The sequence below is a fragment of the Cuculus canorus genome, chromosome 2 (assembly GCF_017976375.1).
Source record: "Cuculus canorus isolate bCucCan1 chromosome 2, bCucCan1.pri, whole genome shotgun sequence".
NCBI lineage: Eukaryota > Metazoa > Chordata > Aves > Cuculiformes > Cuculidae > Cuculus > Cuculus canorus.
The window spans coordinates 24,150,867-24,176,376 of NC_071402.1; the positions used below are offsets into that span (position 1 = coordinate 24,150,867).

The window sequence follows — 25,510 nt, forward strand, 5'->3', positions numbered from 1 at the left end:
AAAGTGGCCAGGTTAATTTGCCATGACTTCCTTCTGTTAAACTTGTGCTGTATGTTTCCAATAACCTTTTTACCCTTTGTGTGTCTAGAAATTAGCTTCTGTGAGTATTTCCTTCATAATGCCCTAGGGACTGAGGATAAGCTGGCCAGCCTGTCATTTGTCAAATCATTTTTCTTGCACTTTTTGAGGTCCCTCATAAGAGACATCCCCTGATTGTTATAACTTTTTAAAGCTGATAAGTAGCTTTAAGTCAGCAGTAGGCAGCTCCTAGGCACCTTTGGATGCATCTCATCCGCTCCCTACGTGGGCTTGTATTTGTCCTATTTGTTAGAGTAAATCCTAACTCCCTCCACTTCTGCTACTAGGAGAGACAACTGAGAGCCAGAGAAACCATACTGAGGAGTGATGCAAAGAAGATGCTTGGGAGGTTCTATCATTTGTCGATAGATTGACCACCAAATGTAGCAAGAGGCCAACACTTTTCTTGTGTTCTGTTCTTTCTTTTTTTTTTTCTTCCTACATATAGACCAATACAAGCTGTTCCTGCTGTTCTGTGTATTGCTGTCAAGTTTTAAATCCAAAATAGCCTTGGCCCTCCTAATTCTGCTTCTTAGTTTCCAGGCAAAGCTGCTTTATTTTACTTTAGTAATCTGTTCATGTCTCTTTTTTTTTTTTTTTTATTTTTTGTTTTGCACTTTAGCACAGTCAAGTTCCTAGTTCATTCAGGATGGCCTCCTGCTATTCTTGCTCCTTATCTTACTTGTCAGCAAGGACTGTTTTCATACTTCGGGAAGGTTGCCCTTGATGTTCAACCAGCTCTTCAAGGTTCTATTGCCCTCTAGGGCAGCATTCTCTGGGATCCCACCTACTAGTTCCTTGAATCAGCTAAGGTTTGCTGCCTGGAAATCTGGTTCTGCTACTTGCTTTTGTTACTTCCCTCCGTAACTTAAACTCCAGCATCTCATGGTTGCTGCCAAGGCTGTCTCTGCCATGTTGCCTTCCCAGCAGGTATTGAGGTGGTTGACACACCCTACAGCACCACGCTCCCCAGCTCTTGATCAGTGGTCTATGATCAGAGGCTTCTTTTAATGCTGAGGATGACTTAATCTACTTCACCTTTTTGATTGCGTGGTTTGTAGCAGATGCCACGATGGCATCCAGCTTTTGGGCTTCACTTCTGATTTTGACCTATAAACTCTCAACAAGTTTAAGTGTTCCATAGTAGAGATGTGTATGTGTTTGGAGCCCAAACCTGCTCATTCTTCCTACTGATGGCTTGTGAGGAGCCTGCATTCATCTCTTGCAGCACGTTGGTTGTGTGAGCTGTCCCGCTGTGTCTCTAATTCTAGTGACATCATAGCTCTGCAGCTGTATATGGGCTTGCAGTTCTTTCTGTTTGCATCACAGGCTGTTTGCTTTTGTGCACAGACTTTCAAATGTACCTGCCTGCCCTGCTTTCTCTCAAAGAAAGTCAGAAAACCTCCCCTGGAACCCTGTCTGATATGTGCTTCCCCATTCTCTGTTCCCCTTCTTATAGAATCATAGAGTCATAGAATAGTTAGGGTTGGAAGGGACCTTAAAGATCATCTAGTTCCAACCCCCCTGCCATGGGCAGGCACATCACACTAAATCAGGCTGCCCAAGGTCCCATCCAACTTGGCCTTGAACACCTCCAGGGATGGGGCAGCCACAACCTCCCTGGGTAACCTGTCCAGTGTCTCACCACTCTCATAGTGAAGAAATTCTTCCTAATGTCCAGTCTAAATCTGCCTCTCTCCAGTTTACACCCATTCCCCCTGGTCCTATCCCCACAAGCCTTTATGAATAGCCCCTCTCCAGCTTTCCTGTAGGGCCCCCTCAGGTCAGGTGCTGGAAGGTCTCTATAAGATCTTCTCTGAGCCTTCTCCAGGCTGAACAAGCCCAACTCTCTCAGCCTGTCCTCATAGGGAGGGTGCTCCAGCCCTCCAGTCATCTTTGTAGCCCTTTTTGCCTGAAGGCTTTGGTTTCTCTTCCCTAGAGAACCTAGTTTAAAGCTCTTCTTACTAGGTTAGCAAGCCAATTGGCAAAACCACTCTTAATCTCCTTTGTCAGGTAGTTCCTGTTTCTCCCCAGTAGTCCTCATTCCTCTGAGGATGCTGTGTTCATAAAAACATTAATGCCTTGCTGCTGTTATCAGGTCTGCTGGAGGGTGGTGAGCTGAAGATGCATCTGCTTCTGCTGAGCTTTTGAGGCTTTCCCCTTGCCTGGCAGGATCAAGACCACTACCACACTGACCCTTGTTTACTTAATTCAGATTACAAGGTCTCCCTTGGTGATGCTGTCAGGGCCAACATGGACGAGGTGAACAGGTGTGTGGTTTGAACCAAGCCATCTCTTTGCAAATATATTTTATATGATGATAAAGTTGTTTTTAAATCATGACAACCCAAATAAATGCTTCCTGTTTGAAAGGCGAGTGGTTGTATTTTGTTTAAATGACCTGTGGGTAGGACTTTGCTTTGTCAGAAAAAGACTTTGAAGAACCAAACTAAATTGGTGCTGATCATAACTGCGTAGACATGACAGATGCATGTCACGCTACTGAGTCATATTTAAAATGTGTTTTCTTATGTTACCTGTACTTAGTACAGTGCTTAAGAGACTCTGTACTCTTCTGCATTACTTCCAAGGCTGTGCTCAACATCTGGATAGCCAGTTAAATACTTCATAGACGTCTTATAGCAAGCTGAAACGTGATAGTGAAGAATATGGCTAACGAGTCTGACTTCTATATTCAAATCAGTTCTTGATCTCCCTATGAGTGCTTATTAGTGTTAGCTAATACTGAGCCAGTGACCATGGGACATCCCCGAGATTTGCTGAAATAGTTTTCCATACAAGCCACTAGATATGTTTTAGATAATTTTATGTCGCTATGCCTGGCTATGGTAATTTTCAAACTACAGATAGAAGACTGATTTCTTAGCTTTTTTATATCAGATACAGTGCTAATTTAGGGAGAGGTGAAGATGGAGTCTGCGTATTATGTTCAAGAAACTACAAAAGCTATGTGGCTGGAATTATGTAGCCAAAACCACAAATCTGAAAAAAACACCAACACTAATCATCAGCTGTGCAGTGAATGGTCATTGCTTTATTTATCTCGGAATTTTTTCAGTGTAATTTTACATGCAGCATGACTTGGGCTCAGTAAGAAGAATGACATTTGCCACCTCACTTTCTTCATGTGATCCTACGCCTAAGTTGTTATACTTGAGTAAAACAATGTCATATGGCAATAAGTTCTTACTCTGTCCATTAGTGTAATGCTGAGGTGTCTTCTTGTTATAATATAGAAGGAAGAAAGGAATCTCCAATAGTTTGAGACAATTACTGAAAGTCTTAGACTAAACCTTGTCATCATAAGTAAAGTAGACATCATGATTTGGGTCCTCACTCAAGATACAGGTGGTGACTCTGTTTGAAGAGCACTGGCTTTCCCATAGAGCATGCAGATCTGCTTGAAAAAAAGAAGTCTGAAAGATAGTTGGTCTGAAAGTGAAGCTCAAGGAAATTGATTTCAGAAGAGTGTAGTCTCATTGAAGTTTTTAGCAGACAGTGGGAACCAGACTCTGTGGCTGACTTCAGACTAGAGCTGCAACTGTTTACAAATCTTTTCCTTGTTAAAGCTTTCTGCCTCAATTCATAAGTCATAGTTTAAATATTAGAAGCAGAAAGAGTGTAACTGTCATTTCTTGTTGCCTGCTCATTTGTTCATCTGTCCTGCATCTCAGCCTTCTTATTAGTCCAGACTTGTCTTCCCATAAATGAAGACTAGGATATAGTGACGTTTGAGCTCCATAGGTTCTGGTAGAAGAAGGATTCTAACGTGATGCCTTTATTGCCATGAGAGTGGACTTAGCCAGTGTACTTGACCTAATCAAACTGTTTAGATGCAGTTATCTGATACTTCCTGGAAGCATCAGCCTTAATGTGTATGTTTTACGTTAGTGTAAAAAGAGCAGCTGGGATTGGACTTAGGCAATTAAAACAATTCATCTGACCTAGACCCCTTCAGAGGGGCCCTCAGGAAGGAGAGTGATCGTCTATGAGCAGAGAACCTGTAGACGAGTTGTCCCAACAGCTGCATGGATTAGATACTGTGTGATAGGCTGTGTAAACGGACCTTTAAGTCTCTTTTGTGCATGGCATTTATAGCCAGTTAGATGTAAATATATGAACTAGGTGGTCTTCTGATAGATGTGGAACACCTGACTTTACTGCGATCTACTTTGCTCCAAATTTCAGTTTTGGCTTCATGGTTAATGTTTTCATACAAAGCTGGAGAGTTGTTCACCCTTATCATTCACATTTATTTTAATACATAATTTGCATGTGGTTTATGATGATGAAGGGCTTGAAGCTACTTCGTGGCTGACTCATATTTAGAGGGTAATGCCAACCTATCAAGGGGACATAGCATACAAAATTAGAACCAGCCAAACATACCAAGCACATACATGTTCCACAGGATTTTAAATGAGGATCTTGACACAACTGGAAATCAGAAATGGAAGTAGAAAGATGACTTAAAATATACTAAGATGCAAGGTATAGAGCATGCTCTGCTGATGGAAGAATGGTGCTGTACGTTTAAAAGGTCAGAATAAAATAAATCAACTGTTTTAATGCAAAATGTAATACTCATGTGGCTTGATCAGAAACAGTATGATAAAAGAACCATACATCCCTACCAGGATAGCAACACTGGTTGTAACATAGTATTAAAATATTTAATAATTTTGTTTCTTTTAATTGTACTGTATGTTAGTTATCAATGGCATTGTACGTCAACATCAAACTACTGTTTGAACTACAGAGTGCTGGATATTAGCAGATGGCAAGTTGTGTGTTTTGACAAGGTGTACTCTGACCTGATTCAGTACTTAGCTGTTTCCTTTGTAAACTGTAAGTCACTTGCGGGGACACAGGCCCGGCACTACCTATGTCGTGACTTTAAACCATCCTTATGAGGAGAGCCTGTGATTTAGGGAGGAGACGTAATTAGGAAGTATTTGGATATGAGTTTTAAGAGTTATTTGTGGTTTTTAAGGTTTTGTCAATAGAAGAATAATTGGAGGAACTTTGGATTTCTTGTTGTATGCTTTGGTCCCTTGTTTCTTCCAGCAATTGGTAGGCACAAAAAAGTATATCTGCCTCATTTGTTTTCTCAAATTGCATCAGGCTTATGTTAGTTTATTTGCCAACTAGTCTCTATATGATGCAAAGAGGAACTCTACATTATTTCATGTTTTGAATGTATAAAGTAATTTTGGTAATCTATTTCAGGATTATACAAGTTTAGAATGAGGGAATGTGTTGTAAAATCCAAATGGGGTTAACTGCTGTGCTCATTGAAGGGGGGAAGAATAGAATAGACTATTACAGTTGGAAGGGACCTACAACAGTCATCTAGTCCAACTGCCTGACCACTTCAGGGCTGACCGAAAGTTAAAGCATTTTGTTAAGGACATTGTCCAAATGCCTCTTAAACACTGACAGGCTTGGGGCATCGACCAGCTCACTAGCAGGCCCTTTCTAGTGTTTGACCACCCTCTTGGAAAAGAAATGCTTCTTGCTGTCAAGTCTGAACATCCTCTTGTACAGCAGAAATAGGAATTTTGGACTGCCCAGTCTACACTACCTCTTTATTCATAGTAGGTGTATTGTCAGTATTATTCTGTTGTTGTTGTTGTTTTAACTTTAAAACTGAACTTTGTCTGATCTGTTTAAAGAAAAAAAGTCAAGCAAAACAGTTCTTAGTGTTTCCTTTTTTGATGCTTTTTCAGAGTTCATTAAATATTTTGCGATTTTTTTTTCCCCTTCAAATTTTCAGTTTTCTTTCTCGATTTGTATTCAATTACTTGACTAATTTGAGTAACTTTCGGTTCATTATGATGGAAAAATAAACAGCAAACATGATATGAAAGATAGTTGGGTATAACGGTGCGAAATGTATTGCTGACTTGAGGAACTCTGAAGTTCTGATGAACCTCATCTCTTCTAGTTTAATTTTCAGAAGGCCATGCTGTTATTAAAGAACATAAAGAAAATGATAAATATTCAGCAGGACTGTAGAAGATAATATTATGCACTGGTAAACGTTATGTAAAGCAATATGTTTTCTAAAGACCAGAAGATGTTAGCAGGCTGCAATTACTTTGAAAGTTGCAGGCTGATGTATTGCAGTATTGTCACACAGTGGTATTTGTGCTTTCTAAAATGTAACTTGTCTTACAAAATGCAGTCAGGGACAGCTATGCTAAGGTTTTTGTTAGTAGAATTGGAGGACTCTGTAGTGCAATAGTAACATGGTATATTGTACCATAGCTCTTGTGGATTATCTACACATCATATTAAGAACTAACGAGAAACCTTTGTATAGACAGCAGACTAACATTGTTGGTAGACATTTAGAAAAATCTAGGATTAGTGGCTGAAATTGAAGAGCTGTATATTCAATCTGTATTTTCCTGTGAGGATGTCATCTAGCAATTGTCAGGTGATGCAGGTTATTTAAAAAGAACCATCAGGTTCAGTGACTGTTCATTATTTGCATCAGCTGGCAACAAGAAAAGAACAACAGTGTAAGGAAGAGTCCATAGCGTCTGATTGGCATCCATTCTCAATCATTTCTGTAATTGTCTATAGTTAAAGGAAAAAGTGATAAGTTATTGGCACTTTGTAGCGTAATAGTGCCCTGAAGTTTTAGTTATCTTTTTTCAGGGCTGAGTATGGTTTTGGAAGGTTCGTTGGGGCATTTCTTTATGGGTGTAGATCTACAGCTTTGTGTCAGTATGAAGCACAGACTGAGAAATACTTATTTAAAAAGATTAGCATTTATTTATATTCCATATAAGATGAAGGCACCAGCCTTAAACGGAGTAGCTTACTTGGCAGACTTGAGTACAATTCTGTGAACTAATTGGAAACTGTTTGGGTGTTCTTATTTCTGCATACTATGTTGTCTCTCTACAGATAATAAGTAGACACATAATAAGTTGTAAGCTACCCCTGATGAATATATTTTTCACAAGCTGTAAGATAAATATTTATTTGGCTATTTTCTGTATGCCTTTATACGTTGCTTTTTGATTTGTGTTTTATTCTTGCAAAGAAGCTCTTAATTCATCCTCTCTAATTTACAAATTACTGGCAGTGAGAAGGTAGTAGTAGTGCATTTAGGAACCGCTGCTGGACAAAAGCTTAGTACTACTAATTGTAGACATACATTTATATGTAGGATTTAAGAGATAAAACACGAGATTCCTTTCATCCGCTTCCAGATCTAATACTCTGCTGGTTTGGTGGGCTGTGTAAAGGGCATGGATGTTTGAGGAGTAACTCTACCCTTCTCTAGTAGAGAAAGGACTATATCTTTTTGCAGGGAAGTAATCTGGTATGTGCCGTCTCATCCAGTGGTGATCACCATTACCTTTGTTTTGACAAAGGTAGTGCATAACTTGGCAATTAATGTGTATGATCTTAGCTGTGAATGCCTTTTATATTGTAGAAACTGTGCAACAGTGTCTATGAATGATGCCAGCGTCTAAAGCATAGTAACGTTTTGTTGACAGGCAGGAGAATATTGCATATTCTTCTGATCTGCGTCAGTCAGCCCCTTCACTGGTCTTGTAGCTCTCTTGCTCTAATTGGACTCCAGATGTGTAAGAATCAAGATGCATGGACCAACTTAATATATCAGGTTTTCAATGGTAAATGCTGCTGGGTATATTCCTGTGCTAAAGTACATTGTCTGTATTAGTTATAATAATCATGATCATGTTGGAAATAGTTTAAATAGATAGACTGCGTGCATACCCAAAAATAGTTTTATGTTTTCTTGCAGCTAACAGAAGATGAAATTGCAACTATTCTGAAATCTACTCTTAAAGGACTTGAATACTTGCACTTTATGAGAAAAATACATAGAGATATAAAGGCTGGAAACATCCTTCTTAACACTGAGGGACATGCAAAATTAGCTGATTTTGGTGTGGCTGGCCAGCTAACAGTAAGTACCTGTGGAAAGACCATTTGAAAATGCTGTGATTCTGCTAATGATGTTCTTTTGCTTCTTTGTATTTTTGTTTTGCCTTGAATTTTGTGTCTGAGGAGTGAGTAGTGCTTGTGTGAGAGCTAACATCCTTTGTTGTGATGAGTATTTAATGTATTACAAGGCTATTTAATTTTTAGTTGCTTATTTTTATAACCCTGTGCTCTTCAAGTGCCTGATGATCCCACTTTAAACTTTCATTTGAGGTTTATAGTCATTGTCACTTGTTTGGCCTCTGTAGGCTAATGGGCTGAATCTGTTTGGTCTTAATTGGAAATCATGACCATTTGACCTTTTGGTGACTAATTTAACTTTTAAATACAGAATTAACATCAAAAGAATCTGAAAATAAGTGTATTTGTTTTAATTGCATAAATAATGTAATTACAGGATACAATGGCAAAACGTAATACTGTTATAGGAACTCCATTTTGGATGGCTCCTGAAGTAATACAAGAGATTGGCTATAACTGCGTGGCAGACATCTGGTCCCTTGGTATCACGTCGATAGAAATGGCTGAAGGAAAGCCTCCATATGCTGATATTCATCCAATGAGGGTGAGTCTGTGTGGTAGTTTTCTTGTTTGTAATATTACAAAAAATAAATAAAGCAAACCAAAAAACAACCCCCCCCAAAATTCAAAAAACTAATCTTAGACTCATAAAACTGTATGTATGTGGACAAAGATCTTAAGACTAAGGATTTTTACTTGCTGCCTTCCTTCCTATATTCTGCAATTTGCCTGTATTTTAATGTCTGTGAGGTTTCAGAGTGCTTCTGTCTCCACTTGATAGTAAACTAAAACAGTAAGTGCTTCATTGATTTGAAGGCAACATATGGATTGTATTCCATGCTGTACCTGCACGTGGGGAGTTCTATAACCAAGAGGCCTCTCTTCTTTGAAAGGGAGTTTTGAAGTGAAGATGACCTAGTAAAGGATTCAGAATTGTCTTATGTGAGCACTGCTAGTATTAGTAACTTCTGACAGTTTTTTTTTATTGCTGACACTTAAAGTCTGTTACTGAATTTGTTTACTTTTGCAAAATAAAATGTAAGTAGAATTAGTTGCTTTATGAGAATTAGCAGTTATAAAGGAATTACTTGGAGAAGTCCATGGGGAACAATAACTGTTGCCACCGTTAGTCATGCTTCTATTTTTTTGAAATGAACTATAGAATAGCTACACTGATTGCACTGAGCATCAATAAATACTCTCTTCTTGAATTGTTTATGTCTAAAGCCCATTTGGTATTAATAAGGCACTTCATGTTGCTAAAAGCAATTTTTTTGGTCTTTGTGATTTGCTGCAGAAATAGCATGTATACTAGACGATTTTATTGAGTTCAGGTACTTAATATACAGCAGCCACCAGTGTAGAAAGAGGTGGTGTTGTTCGTATGTGATTACTCTAAGGTGGTGCATATATGAGTTCAAGTATAGTTGATGCCCTTGAGCTCTTGATTTTTGTTTGTGTGTGCTTTTCTTGAACAGAGGTGTTTCCTGAAGTTTTGTGGCAGTGTACAGGTCGATTATAGCTTGTGAGTGTTTTGCAGTTAGAAATATTACATAATTCTGAAAGCAAAGCTTAGTAATTTTTCTGCGCTACATTTTTTTTCCTGCATAATTAACTATTTCAAAATGACCATTGAAACTGATGATACTCAGATGAAAGCTGAGGACAGAACAGGTATCTCTGAAACTTTTTTTTAATGCAAATTTAAGATGAAATAACACTTAAAAATCTTTTGCAGAGCTGTTGCTTACAAATGAAATTCATTTGATCATGCTGGGATTTTTGGTTTTACTTTTAACGAAAATGTCTTAATTACATCTGAGTTCATTTTAGCATCATGATATGTAGTTCCACTACCTGTTGAAATGTGAGGAATAAATTATCAGAGAATGTTTTTATACACATGACAATAGGTGCTTATAAATCAAAGGTTGCTGAGTTCGAAATCTTGTATATCTATTTAATTCGTGTAATCAAATGAATGCTGTCAAAGGCCAGAGTAATTTAACACAACATTTCTAGATTACATAGAACATGTGTTCTTGTTAATAAATTATGTTATGGTTTTTAAGGGCATGTATGCAGTGAGTACTCTTTTGTATATTTGATACCTACAGTTTTTCTTAATTTTTATTAGTGAGTTGTTACAGTGGTTAACAAGAAATACTCAGATTTAAGTTGCAATAGTTTTCCCAGTGTCATATGATATAGCTTCACAGGACTCTTGGACATATGTATATGCTTTCCTACTTTATTTTAGTTATGACACAGAATTGATACAGGCAAGCATGAAAGGTTGGGCAAATTTTTGTTGCTCTTTCTAGATGTTGCTGGAGTTCTGTGGTATTTATGTAAGGCACAATTTTGTTACTTGGGAATGCATGTTGAAATTACCATGTGCGCTGTTTTGCTGTAGGCTAGTTGGCACTGCCACAAAGGTAAAGCACTGCCAGTAGGCCATTTCCTTGTCAACTGCATCTACAGCTTAATAGAAATATAACATGACTTCTTTAAACAAGTGTTTTGGCAGAGAGGAAATAGCAGATTCCATGCAAACAAGCATAGCTTCCTCTGCTTAACCACACTCCAGCTATTCCAAAGAATTGTACTAGTTTCAGCTGGGAAAGAATGAGAAATAGGGGTTGCAAAATGGAATTTCATGTGGCGGGAAAAACAGGATTTTTTTTTCCTCTGTAAGTATTACTGGTTTAGGTATATTTGACTGTAGAAGTGTCATCAATTCTGCTTCACTTGTTTGTGCTGCAAACCTGAGTTCAACAGAACCTGCAGTTGTCATACTTTATTTGAGACTCAAAAGTCAAGACCATTTGCCAGCCCAGTAAGTGCAGTGCTTTGTAAAAGTTACTGAATGCCTCACGTATTTAATGTCAGAGTCCTTTTGTGCTTTTGCTAATGATGAAAAGTGAAACTTTTCTCCTAGCTTTCATCGAAGGAGCAGTGTTTTCAAGTAGTTTTAAAGGACTAAAAAAACCAGATGTCCACACATCTGTATGTGTGGACAATACACATGAAAATGTGGTGATAGAAATAGCAAAGAATTTGCTGCTATGTCAAAAATTTCTCAAACCTAGGCAACTTGACTCGTCCAGCAGAGCTAAAAGAATGTTGATTGCATTAGTCCATGTAGCAGCCAAAATTAACATGGCTAACAGTGTTTGCAGCCTTTGCTCTGCTGGGATGAGCAGTTTTGAATTTATAGTGGTGCTAAGTAAAAGGAGCTTCAGTCTGGTTCTAGAGCGAGACTTGGTCTCCTACTCAGAAGCTGCAGTGTTTTAACAGCTGTGTTCCCATGTTCCTCAATGGCAGCAATGGCAGCAACGGCAGCAACACGTATGCTGTCCTGTAGTGATAAAGTATTTATGTCTTACCACTGTCTGAATCTAATTCAAACCATTAACTGCTTTGTTCAGTCTCTCCTCTTCATGCTATATCTGTCTTAATTATTTCTATTTCTGGATACCTCTTTTTTTTTTTTTTTTTTTTTTTTTTTGTCTACAATGGAAGCATAAATATTGGCACTGTTTTGCTCTAGTAGTTGTGGTACTGCTGTTTGGTAAAACTTGGTAGCAGGTCTGAAATATCTCCCATGTCTGCTAATCAAGCTATGATGCCAAATTTGTCATGTAAAAGACTTGTTTCTGGGGGAAGATTCTCTAAGCTGCGAAGTTCTTACTTGATTATAATCTATCTACTGCTGATATTTGCCTTCATTTAACAAGTAGATTAACATCACTTTGCCATAAAGCTAAACCTTAAGAATGGCTGGGTTTTGAGGTCTTTTCTCTAGGACTGCTGTTAGCAGAATTTTTCCTTATATCCAAGCAATGATGTGTCACTAATTGCTGTGATATTAATGATCAGTTTAAGGCAATTCAAGCGTGGGCTGCTGGTTATAGAGACAGCATATCATTAGCCAGGAGTTCCTGATCTTTCTGTTAAGCAAACACTAGCATTTTTGTCATCTCACATGGAATTAGATAAAGGAAATGATGTTCTGAGAAGTGAATCTGACAGAAACCTGTTAGAACTGTTAGAAATGTGTTAGTAGATGGACAAGGGAAGTGGCTTGAGTGGAGTTACTGTCTTCGGCCACAGCCAAGCACTGAGCCTCGTAGACCAGCTGTAATACTGCAACTTGCATCTTATAAAATTTGCTCTTCTTTGCAAGGTCAATACTTACTGACAGGTTGGTTTGCTTCAGATAAATGCTGGTAGCTCTCTTTGAGAAAAAAAAAAAAAAAAAACCAACAAACCAAAAAGGTGGCCTAAACCCTCTTTTCTTTCTTCATTACTAGGCAGCTACAGTAATTCATGTTGCTTGTGGTATGGAAGAAGCTGGTGGTAGATGTGTCTTTCAACACATCACAGTACTGGCCTTTGTCTCTTTATGGTGAGGTTTGTTGGAAATGGACATGTGGGCATCACATGTTCTGCGGTGAATTTGAGAAAGCCAAATTGAACTGCTTCCATTTGCCTTAAGTCCAATCATGATATTTATTTTTCCATGGCACTTACCCAGATTATCCATGCCTCCTGCTTAGCCTGTGTCATTTCCACCGTGGACTAATCTGTTTGCAATAACCTTTTATTCCTAATGTATCTTATAACAATCTACCATTTCCCAGTTTTTTATTCTCAGCATAATTGTATTAAAACTGGAGACTGAAGTGAGAATTGTTGCTAAGTAAAGCTGTAAGAACAAAGGAAGGTGTCACGTTGAGCATCACTGTCTGATTGAGACCAGTTTTTCAATCATTGAGAAAATGGTTTCCTCTGTGCCTTTTGTGCTAGAAGTTGAGGAGTGGGGGGAAAAGTTAAAAAAACCCACTTGTGGTGATGTCAGATGTCTTTCTGTATAATCTTGCATTTCTTCTCTCCAACAGATGGATTTCTTATCAGCCTTTATTATTTTCTTTGAGAGTTCACGTATCTTATCTCAGCATTACTATTCTTAATTCTGAGTAGGTTTGTAGAAGCGTATTATATGGTATTCTTATTTTAGTGCTTGTGCTTATCTTTATAAAAGAGTTTGAGTTAACTTCTGAAAGTCCTTTTCATTTTAAGAACATTCTGAGACACTTTTTGTTAATTTGTAACTTGATCTTGCCTGCTGTTTCTAGCTAGATTGAGCTAATATTTAAAGAGATTTAAAATATGGGGTTTGTGATTGTACATTACTATTTATTATTTTACTGCCTCTTCAAAATCTTGTGGAAGAATGACTGTGAGCTGTGTAGGACTCACTGGGTGTGATTGCTCAGGGAGGCCATAATTCTTCAATATTTCTGCTGTTCGTTCTGTGTTATAATTCCCTTAAAATTAAATATCCTATGTGCTTTCAAGCAACTTAATGTATTAAGATTATTTTAAAATAGTTAAATCTTAAGTCTAGAAAAAAGCATGTGAGACCCTAACACATTCCAGTTCTTTGAATGGCAGGAATGCATATAGTTAACAAAAAAAGTGACTTCCTCTTCCTCTGGATCTTCTATTGTGTTGTGCCTTGTCTGTCTTAAAAAATCAATTTCTCAGAACAGGGTTTTAGTGTTTGTTCCAAATTTGTAAATAATAAATGATAATATAGTATATACTGTATGTGTACAGAGGAGACCTAAGACAGTGATGTGATATGGTTGAAACAGTAGTCTACAATTGGAGAAGCATGTGTCTTGCTGCAGGCTTCCAGAGAGCCGTTGGAAGAGTTTTGGATGTCTCTAACCTATAAGTGGATTTTTTGTGTTTGCTCTTAACTGATCTAAATGCAGGTGATGTCTGCAATGGGGTGGTATTCCTACCTGTTTCCATGAATTTTCATCACCTGTTTCTGTGGGAATGAACCTAAATAGGTGGCTGCGTGGTGAGCTGGATCAGAAAATTGTTCCATCTGAAAACTAACTCAGTAAGAGGAAGTAGCTTTCACTGGTGCTATTAACATGGTGCTTGGACTTGGTAGGGAGAAAAATACATGGCTGGAACTGGTAGGAGAATTGGCTCTTCCCTTTTAGGGGGTTAGCGAGGCTGGTGCTGATGTTGACTAAACATAATTGCAAAACCAGGATTTTGGATTATTTTACTTGTTAAATGAAACATAGATTTTCAAATTTATTTTTTTAACCTTGAAGAATGATCAGTGTGTGAACAGACCTTTCACTTGGACTGCTTCTGGTGCGGTAAGTTGTTGTCAATGTACCGGCCAGTTCTTAATACCCTGTTCATGACTTGCCTCCTTTCAATGAGGCCTCTGGCATTGAAAGATGATAAATCATGGCAAATTAAAATAAATGATTATATACATTTGAACTTGTTCATCCAGGTGTATTCCATTTTCTCTGAGCAAATACTTGCTGTGCATACCTAAATGAGATATTTGCATATATTTTGCTAGGACCGTTATATCTCAATATGAGATCTACTGATTGCCAGGAGAGTTGCCCTTTCTGTGAGTTAAGATGCTATTTAGTGCTTGCTCTGGTAATGAGAGTGGACTTGCTGACAGAATAAGCAATCGTTCTTTGCTAGGTACATAAAAGCAAGTACTCTATGAGTTGTTATACATAACTTGAAGAAATACGCCTATAAATTTCCTGGAACGCAATTAAGGCTACTGTTAATTATTATAGCAATGCCATTTTTACTAGGTGAAAAGATGCAGTTTTTAGGTACTTGGTAGTTGTGTCAGTTTGATGTTAATTTTCATTGTGATTGAGTTATTTTTAGCAGTGAACTGAAACTAAATGAAGCAGACTGGTCCTGCAGGAAAATCCTTGTCAGACTTGCACTTTATGGAACATGGGCAAACTGCTGATAGAGCTGCAGAGATCCTCCTCTCTAGAGTTTTTTTTAAATTTCAAGATATATATGCATCTCCAAACTTGAAGTTATATTTTATGATTTTAGTCAAAATGTGCTCAGTGTTCACTTCTGTGTGTAGGGTGATCTAGGGAGGGTTCAGGTACTTCCCTCCTTAGGCTCCTATTCCTTGTGCAAGTGCTAGTCATAGATATAGACATAGTATGCTTTGTATGTTGCTTCTTTTATAGTATTTATTGCCTGCAGGATTCATAGAGGGAGCATATTTCAAAAGGATTTTATTTACTTATTTGCTTGTTACCAGGCCTTCCAGGGACTCGCTGTAGAGGAGGCAGCTGGGAATATTCCGATCAGTGAGAAGGTCAATTCAGGCAAGTTCCCCTGAGGGGTATAGTATAGTTTCTTGTGATACAGAAATATAACCTATTCCCATTTTTCAGTATGCCTAGCATAGAATTTTAATGCAATTTCCTATACACAAAGCATAGCTTATCTAAAGAAGATAGAGCAAAAGCAGTATGGGAGTTGTCCTCAGGCACTGAAGACGAGTTTAGAGGTGTTCAGTTGCAAAGCATATGAAATAAAGCTTGAGGTGTTTTACTTATTCTCTAAATTGCAATTGATAATTCGTTGCTAGAATTTACCAGATTCAATTACACGTGTCAAGCCTCCTACAGAGTGATGTGCTAGCCATGGCTGCATGCAGTTTCCAAGACTTGACAGCTTGTTATGCAAAGGGACAGTATGCTTAACATCAACCCATTTCATGTGGAAAGGAGAGTTTTGTAATACCATTGTGAAAGCGAGATAGGAAAAAAGACTCTTCTGTCCTCTGGCAGAACTTACAGATGATAAAAATTTTCTCCCTCATACGCCAGGGAACTTTTTGAAGAGGTTTTGCCACATTGCTTTATCAAGAGCCTGTACTCCCTTCTTCCCACAGAAAAGACTGACAGATCTCTTTGGTTTATGGGACTCTTGAGAATACAAACCACATAAAAGAACGGATACATAGAGTAGTTCAGTTCTCTTTTGCCAGAGATTTGCCAAGGGGTGCGGAAGTGATAATCTCATTTCTTTTAATCCAGATACTACCTTGTCAGTATCTCGCTCTTTATAGAGAGGAAGAAAGAGGGAGAGCAGGGTGTAAGGAGCAGAAGGAAGTAAAAGATGGAGGTAGCAGCAAATAGGGTTGGGCTGAGTTTGACTTTAGAGTACAGAAGGTGATACTGAGTTAAGACAGGAAGCTATGTGAAGTTTGGTAGAAGAGCTCACTAGTGAGAAGTAGTCGGTGCTCTATCAAGGTTCACATTCATTCGTATTTGCGTGTCTTAGCACAGAATAACATGACATTTGCATTGGTATATATACTATCATACATATACTATGAAATCATTAGATTGTTTGAGGTGTGTATGATGATTAATTTGGAGGACAACAAGGCCGTGTTCCTGTCCACCTTAAAGCTTTTGAAAAATCTATGGTCTGATGTATGTAATAGATATTTTCTTGTGTTTCGCTAACTTGTTTTTCCCTTCCGTGGAGAAATGGCTTGGGAGTTCATATAGTAAAATTGTTGAAATACAAGTAAGGTACACTTAAAAGTATTTTGATTATAGAATCTAGTGGATGTGTTTCATTGCAGGTTTAGAGGATGCATTGTCACTCCTTCATATCACTAGAATTTTTTGGTGTAGAATAAATAAAATGTTTATTATTGTTAAAAGTATAAATTCTTGAATATTTTTAATGATGTCAGGTTTGTTGGTTGCATACATACACATAAAGGAAATGTTAATCTGTAATGTGTAATAAAGTAGCAGAGGCAGAGAATATTTGAAATTTGGGTTGGAACTGGAGTTTAATTTGAATTAAATGGAAGACATTGATTTCATGCTTCTAAATGAGGATTTGATTAAAATTAAATTAGTTCATCCTTTTAGACTTACCCCTCAATAGGAAAATTTGAAACATACTTCAGTTGATGGTTGGTTTTCTCTGACTTGGATTAATCACTTTCAAAGTAAGCAGAGGATCAGTACAGTAATGTCATAATTACACACAAGTGAATTAACTTGAACCTTTAACTAAAATAACTGTAAGGGAAGTTTTGATCTTGGTTAGTTTCATGTAATGCTGTGTACCTTTTCTGTACGATTCAGATTCTTAGAAGTGCTAATCTGAAAAAAGGATCATACCGTGATACTGCTCATTTATTTCCAAGGTACTTGAATAGGGAAATGCTTATCTGGGAATATTATTTTTCAAAGATGTTGGAACAATAAACAGAGGCTGAATGAAACCATGAAATTAATGGAAGGGTTCTTGGTGACTTGAGTGAGCACTGCATGAAGGCTTCCATCTGTAAACATTTTTAAAGATTATGTGATAGAATTTTTGATGTGGGTAAAGCCAAGGATGTATGTATACAAAGGACCTAGCACAGCACAGGTTAACATTATTCTCTGCTGAGCTGGCTGCTTTCTCCCTGGAGAAATGTTAAAAACAAACAAGCAAACAAACCACCACCAAAAGGCTTATGCAGAAGTTTTAAATCACAGTAGATCTGCTCATTTGTGATGTTAGCATGAGTGTAAACATAGATCCAAATGCAAAGCTAATCTCTTTTGTAACTTGAAGATCTCAAGAAAATTTTATTTGTGATAGGCAGTTGCTGGTAAGTCATTGGGATGCATTAAAAATAGAATAATGATTTTAATATTACCAGGCTTTTTTATTTATCAACTTTACAGGCGTTCTTATTTGAAAAAGCCTTTCCATCATTTGTACACATCATTGTATGCTGAATTTCTTCAATTTCTTCTTAAATTGCACTATGGACTTGGGAAATTATTGAGCAAGGTGTTTACGCACAGACTTAGAAGAACTCTTTTTAGTAAAAGCTCTACAGTACCCTGTAGGGTGTTGTAAAATACACCACGGATTTAAAAACTTTCAAGTGAAAAGCTATATATATTTACTACAGATGCTTCTATTTCTTTTTATTTCTATCATCTTTCATGTTCTAGCATTAAAACAAAATATACGAGGTTAATTTTTATTCAGAGGTCTGGCAGCTTGCTTTATTGAAGGGGAGGGAATTTGTGTATTGCCTTTAATTGAAGCAGGTCTATTTGAATTTTTGTGTGTGACTGGTGTCTTGTTAAGCTAAAAAGGAACTCGGTAAATAATTTTAAGAGGTTCTCAGAAGCTTGAATCAGCGCTTATTTGAGTGAAATACGTGTTTGTTTTTACTTAAACTTTGACATGTTTTCTGCCAGTATAGCTATTAATAGTAGTCTTGGAGGAAGTGCTTTGAAAAGACTCAACTACTGTATCACAAATTCTAAGCACGTTATTACACTTTTTGAAAGCAGAAGTGTATTTACTTTTGGGTTTTTGTTAAAGGAGTATTTCTTTGATTTTTTTTATCATGTGGAGAAAGCCACAATCAAATTAGGAGGAGAATATAAAGCTTCAATTGCTACTTACCATAAGATTTTTTAAAATGCTTGAAGTCTATACTGGTTGTTTACTTTGTAAAAAGTCCAAAAAGTGCTTAGATTGGAAGGAAGGTAAAATTTGGAATGGAGAAAGCTCATTAAGACTGCATGTACCTTGTTTCTGTCTTGGTATTACATTGCCTTAAAAATGTGCACTAGGTAATTTGTAAAGAAGATGATGCATATTTAATGGAAGAAATTTATTTCAAAGGAAGGGTTACCAATCAGTCTAAATTTGTTTCAGTTAAAACTTGATGGTCTAAAGACAACTTATAGTCCTTTTCTTGTTTTAAAGTATTGTCAAATTTGTAGTAGTATCAGTTAAAAAGTTTATGGAAACTTTGTTTTAAGGTGGTTTAAAATAGAACTAAATCTTTAATTTGTATTTGATGGCACCTGTTTTACATTTTCTTTCCCAGGCAATTCCAGTGGTATCAAAAATTGCCTGTAGACCACCCTGGTTTTAGAAAAGAATGAAACCAGCCTTGCTTTTTGATTTCAGCCTTTTATTTTACTGACTACATACCTAAACACAGCTGTAACACACAGTCAGTAGTTTGTGAACTAATTTGAATGATTTGAGTGTGCAGTTTGTGATTTTTGTCTTAGAATTTTCTGCATTAATGCAAGTTTGTGTGGTTACATTACTTTGAAAATGAGAGTCTCCATGGGAAGTGCTTTTGACATCTGATGGCAGAAAAAGCTGTGTTGAAGGCTGTATTGTCTTGTCTACCTGCAGAAAAATGGAGTAATAGTTTATAGTTTTTGTTAGTGTGGTCTGTTTTTAGAGCTGTATGGATCCAAAATGTTATTCCAGGTGTAAGTTCTCTTTTTTGGTATTCCCATGGGAAGAAATAATGCCAACACAAATGTTACCTCCAGATTTCTAATTTTTTTCTGTGCTATTTTACCTTATCTGAGAATTCACATCGGTTGTGAAGGTTATTTGTATGACATTCCAGATACCTCGAATCTTAATGCATGATGAGTTTCTAGTTTGTGTTTCAGAAAAGCAAACATGGACGTAATTCTTGGGGATACTGCTTATCAATTCCTGCCTAACTGAAAAACTCTGCTTTACCAAGAGAAGCCTCCTCTGTGAAGTATATTCCTAAACTTCATGATGTACTGTTGATGGTGATAAAAAACAAGTTGGTGTTCTCATGGAGCAAATCTGAGTGAACAAGAGACCTTCTCATTTATGGTGGGAGTTGCAGAAACACTGGAAGGTCTGGGAAGTTTGGGAGTGTTACGTTTTCCATTCTCCCTCAGAAATGTCAAATAGCTTTGTAATATAAAGCAGTGATCTGTTCTCAGAAAAGTCTGTTTTAGTGGGGAGGGCCTCTAATGGAATTCAAGAAAAACTATGATCGCCTGTATGGTACTTCCTAGTGCCCTGGTGCTGGGAACACCCTGCTTGGCAACAGGGATAGCAGCTCAGTGTTCTCTCTGCTGCTCCTTTTTTCATGATAGGAACGTTTACATAGGTAAATGTAATACAGGTAGCATTAGCAAGCGCAAGATTTATGGGCAAACTGACATGAATGTGTTCAAATAGAGTAATCTCTTTCAACTGGGATGTTCCTTAAGAAATGTAATCATCATCAACTCTGACCTCAGGACAGAGGGCATGTCCACATTTGAGCAAGTGCATACAGACACAAGTGAGCTTTGCCCATACTGCCCTCCTTTTACTTTTCTCCACGAGTTTGTCCAGAGAAACTGTATGTGCACTTTAAATACTTTTTGTCAGATGAGGGAGGAATGTTACTTCACCTTGCTTTTCGTTTGTTTCTCTGAATAATGTAAGTAATTTGTGCGAGTGATCTCTTCGTATTCAGAAGTAGTAAGCATTTGATTTTTGTGGTGAAAATGAGCATATGTAAGTTCCAAACTTTTGAAACAAATTACAAGAGGATCTTTAATGAAGGCAACATTGTTAAATGGTCAGATTAATTGAATTACATGGAGAAATCCATACAAGGTTCCTTAAAAGCTGATCATTTTTGCTTTTGTATGAACGGTAATATAGAAATGGTGACTCTGGAGCAGCTGGACGTGATGCCGCTTTCTTGGTGTGAAAATATGTGGGATAGGAAGTAGGCTAGACTGGAAATACTACAGTAGGCTCATGGTGCGAGAGAAGGGTCTTACTGCCGTTGCTCTGGGTGAACAGTAGGACAGGCTAAAGGCCAAAGGGCGTCTCTCTGTCTGGGTGTTGAAAACGTGATGGGTGCTTGGATAGTAGTGGTCTCAGAGGCATGGTCATACCCTCAGTGGCAACCTCTGTGATCCAGGGTTCTTCTGAAAATTTTGACAAAATGGCTGTAACATAATACAAAAATTCTCAGAATTTGAACTGTATAAAGAAAAATGTAAAATACTTCCTGAAGTAAATTAGAAAAATCCTTGAGAAAATAATCACGGACTTTAAACATCTTTGCTACCTTTTCCTCCCAACTTAACCGAACTTTAAAATTTAATCAACTCAGCTCGCTGCCATGAAAGGGAACACCCCCTAAGGTGTGTCAGGATTTTTGTAGCTAGTGTTTTGTGATTTCTTGTGCTTGTCTTACCTGACAAACTTGTCTGGTGAGCTGATCCAAATTTCTGTTTTGAAAGGTTCTCTTTTCCTTTTCTTTGAGATCAGATTTTTTTTTTTACCAAAGTAAAGAGTGCAGTTCATTTAATGCTGTCAGAGAAGCACTAGAGGAGTTGGAAGCATGTGATGGGACGAATAATCTCCCTTTTCTGTGGTAAGAACCATTACATCAGCTGTGCTGACATAGCTGGTTTTTGAATAGCATTGTAAATTCTTTCATTGATGTGATATTATTGGTCGAAGGGGATAACTCCCCTGACTTCCTAGAGGAATAAATTTACCTTGGTATATGTGAACACAAAGGTCTGCAGATGGAGGATTTGTTGAGAAGCTGCTCCCAAGAAGCCAGGCCTGCATTTCTGTCTTGAAATGGTTTGGAGGTACAGACTATTATTTTTAAAGGTTCGCAGAGATCCCAAATGACCCTATGTATAGAGTGGTTTTGATGTACCTGAGCTCTCGATAGTTACTGACTTCCAAATGAATGGAAAAAAATATATTTTTTTATTTATACCAGTAAGATTTGGGTGGAAAAAACTAAAAATTTTGGGAAGAACTGCTCTGATTTCTCTTTTGAGGCACATTAATAGTTGTGATCAAAAGCCTCTGATGTTCCTTACCCCATCAAAGAAACTGCGAGAAGATTATGTTTTTGTAGTCCAAGTTTAATCTCACTCTTTAGTTCTGAATGACACAGAACATTTAAATTAACACTTTTTTCACTGTTCACAGAAGCTGTTCTCATTAAACCTGCTTTTACACATTTCTTTGTAGACTTTGATTTATGCAAGTATGGGTCAAAGCAGGCTGTTGACTTTTCACATTAGATTTGTCATACATTGTATACGCATGTTCTTTAAACATGATGCAGTTACAAGCATCCTTTTTGCATCAAAACTGTATCAGTTTCTGATTCATCTGCCTATTGAAAGTGTTCTGTTGGTAGAGTAGGTGATCCTTGTGATATTTTTTGCATCTGTGGCTGAAAGGTGGTTTAAAGACCACTGTTTGAACTGTACTTAGGCATGCTTTAGTTTCAGCAAATGGTGTCATGCAAATCAATATCCTCATGTTTGGAAAAAAAGGAAATCGGTATTTTGTGCCCTGGGGGTTGTTAACACTAACATTGAGTTACTTACAGATAAGCAGGAAAGAAAGTTTTAAAGAAAAGGAAACAAAAATGAAGGGAGGCAGTGTTTTCATTATCACCTTTTCCTTTTAAATATTTTAACATAACTGCAGAGCAAGGGTAAAACTATGTTCACAAATAGTAGTGTTTGAACTGTGATGTTAACTTCAGATTTTATATATATATTAAAAAGGTCATTAAGAGTCTTTTTTTTTCTGACTTCATATCCTGATCAGATCTTACAGGTACAGATTTTGGTACAGCCCATTCTGGCTTACATGTCCTCCAGATATTGTTTCATGCACTGAGTGTATTCTTTTCCCACTGTTGCCGAATAGACTAGTTGGGATGTCACCTTGATTGTTTAGCCATGTTCAGAAAATAAAGATGTGGTTGGCTCGGCATTCTTTCAGAGCTCAAGGAAACTTTTCTTTCTATAAAATTAGCCTTTACTGTTAACAGAAGAAAAAGGTCTATAGTGAATGTCATAATTATGCTTCTAACACAGTTAACTCCTAACAGTTACCAGAAGACACACCGTGACTGGGTAGAGACTGACAGCCCTGGCAATTACACAGTAACTTTTTTCTTCTGCCTTCTATAACATTACTTGGTTCCAAAGGCTCTTTCAGTGCGTGCTACTAAAATAAGCAATTTCACAGTCCAGAAGTTCAGTGATTGACAAGTCTCCACCTTTTTTTGGTTTCCTTTAACAATTATGGTTTTATAAATAGCCTTGCAGAGTGACTTTCAAGGCAGTATTCAACTGGAATACTAGGGACCAAGACACCAAATCTGGAGCCAGAGACAACCACTGAAAATATCTTTTTTACTGTTTAAATTGGAGAATTGTTATGTATGTTCGTCTGCTGTAGTAGACTCACAAGGTGAGGTGACTTCTGTGTTACTCCCTTCGCTAGCTGCTTTTTTGCTTTTGTGTTCTGAATCAAAAATACTTATAATACATACTTATAATGGTTGTTATGACCAAGATAGCCCTTAAACAGTTTTATTATTTATTTATTTATATTTATTTATTTGCGCTTCAGTAGTTATTTGTAAACATTCAGGGAATGTTAGTATTAAGTTTGTAAGAATTCTGTTAAGCTTTTGACATTGAAACTGTAGGTTTTAGTTGCTGTTGAGACTTCTGAATTTATTAACAAATAAAGATTATAATCTGCAAGATAAATTTGTGCTGTGGAGTGAAATGTTATGTTTCTAATGCCCTTGCATTTCGGCTGGTGATGGTTTAAATTATGACACCCAATACTGTGCCTTAGGGCTTGCGATTCTGTAACTTTTTTCAGATGCGTCAACTAAGCGTTGCCTAATTTGTTATGAAATTGAAAGGAAAGTTGTTCAATAATTCTGACTAAGTTGTGCTCCTAACATCTGTTTCCAGTAAAATATGGGTAATATGATAAGAATTTGAAAGAATTGTGTGATTACTGGTTTCAGGTAACCATTCCAGTGATAGTCAACCGAAGATGGCTTTTCCTTCCTGGTGAGAGTCATTTGCATATATGATGTGTTAAGTCCAAATGGCAGGGTGGTGGGTGGCTTGTAAAAGTAAGATGTCTTGTTTTCAGATCCTGTTCTCTATGGAAAGTCTAGCAAATTTATGACATAAGATATATGTCTTCAATTCTTCAGTTTATCATTAGGTGTATTTATAATTTAATTAAGGAAATTGATTGGGCTAAAATCAAGGTGACTACTTGTTATAGACCATTAAAATAAGTATACTTAGCTTTTTTATTTTTCATTGGTATTTTTGATACCTAGAACATTGTTTTCAAAAAAAGATTTATTGTCCTTTGGCAGGCATGGGGTGTGTTCTGGGAACGGAGGATGTTAAATGGGCCTGTTTTGAGCCAGAGTAATGGCTGGCTGGTCCCGCACCATAGGTTGAGGCCAAACTTTGATGCTTGGTCTGAGTTGCTAAGGTCAGGCAAGACCCACTCAGAATGGTTGTCTTTTCTCTTATTTCTGCATGAATTTTCCTCTCTTCCACCTCCAGTCTTATTCCTGGGGCATTGGCACAGGGAAGCTTTCCAGCTGTCAGGAGAGAAAAGGGAAGTAAAAGCAGAGCATTGAAGCATGGCAAGCCCTCCTTTTTGAGAGGTGGCAGTTTTGTTTCCCACAGCTTCTCTTCCTCTACGTCTGTGAAAATTGTGTGAGAGGATTTGTTTGAATTACATTTTTGGTCTTCATATATGTGAAGTTTGCATTTTAGAGAAAGAGGATGGACTGCACCTGACTACAGTTTGGTATTTTTTATGACTCGTTTAGCTGCACTGTGTTTGAGAACCCAGCCGTGGTCATTCCTCCACTAAGGGAACCTCTGCTTTGTTTTTTCCATAGTATTTGTTTTATCTGTGTTTTGTTGTCCCTGTGTGCCAGCGTCCTAGGGAAAGGAACAGTGACTATGAGGTCAAGGGGTGGATGCATGTGAGTAGATAATCAAATGTCACTGATAAATTCCGAGAACTCACCCTTCCTTAACTGCTCTACCTTGTGCTCATGTACTTCAGAGTAATGCTTCATTGTTGACACAGACAGCCTTGATGGGGAGATACATGCAAATCTTATTCAGAGGCAGAACAATGAATTTAAAAACCTGCTCCGGAAGATAAACAGGTGGTGAGGAGCCTCAGGATTTTCAGACAAAAATGAGCACTGTATTCATCATAATTTTTTTCCTGTGGTTAGAAGTTACTTCCAAATGTGGAAACCCGCCTCTGCTGAGTGAAGGCATTACAGCCCAACAGTCAGTAACAGACACACTCACACTCCTCCTTTTTAGTTTCCCGTGTGTAAAGGAAGGATGGAGGAATCTTGCATTTACCTTTGTTTTTGTATGTCAACTGAGTTAGGGTTGTTTGTGGAGTTTGAAACCACTTATAATAAAGGACCACTTAAGTAAAACTTTTATTAATTTTCTTCAAGTGAATGCTCTTTATCCTGATTAGATAGCTTGTTTAATCACCTTTATGACACTCCAAGCTGTTTTTATGTTCCCTTTAACTTATGAAGGGTTATTGCCTTCTTCAGTAGGCATATCCATTGATGAACAAAGAAAAGAATTCACTGGATACTGGGCATGTTGAGGGCCTTGGCTATGCAGTGCCTGGGTCTATGCCACAGGAAAGGCCCTTTGGGGCATACTGTTCTGGTTTTGAGTCATTACTTCAGAACATAACCCCGTGTAGCTCCTTGTAAAGAGCCAAGAGAAACTGCGGGAGAAATAATCAAGATACCGCCCTCTGTGCTTTCTGGTCTTGCTGTCTATTCTAGATAAAACTATTTTGCTTTATCAGTTGCCCTAAGTGC

At 37.5% G+C, this 25,510-nt stretch overlaps 1 protein-coding gene across 2 annotated transcripts in view; it reads left to right on the forward strand.

Annotated features, from left to right (window-relative positions):
• STK3 (serine/threonine kinase 3) overlaps positions 1-25,510 on the forward strand; it is a 126,979-nt gene that overhangs the window by 20,192 nt on the left and 81,277 nt on the right. For both annotated transcript variants that reach the window (XM_054058566.1, XM_054058565.1), the window contains exons 5-6: positions 7,889-8,053; positions 8,486-8,653. In XM_054058566.1, the coding sequence (XP_053914541.1) occupies positions 7,889-8,053; positions 8,486-8,653 (333 nt within the window). The remainder of the gene's footprint in view (positions 1-7,888; positions 8,054-8,485; positions 8,654-25,510) is intronic.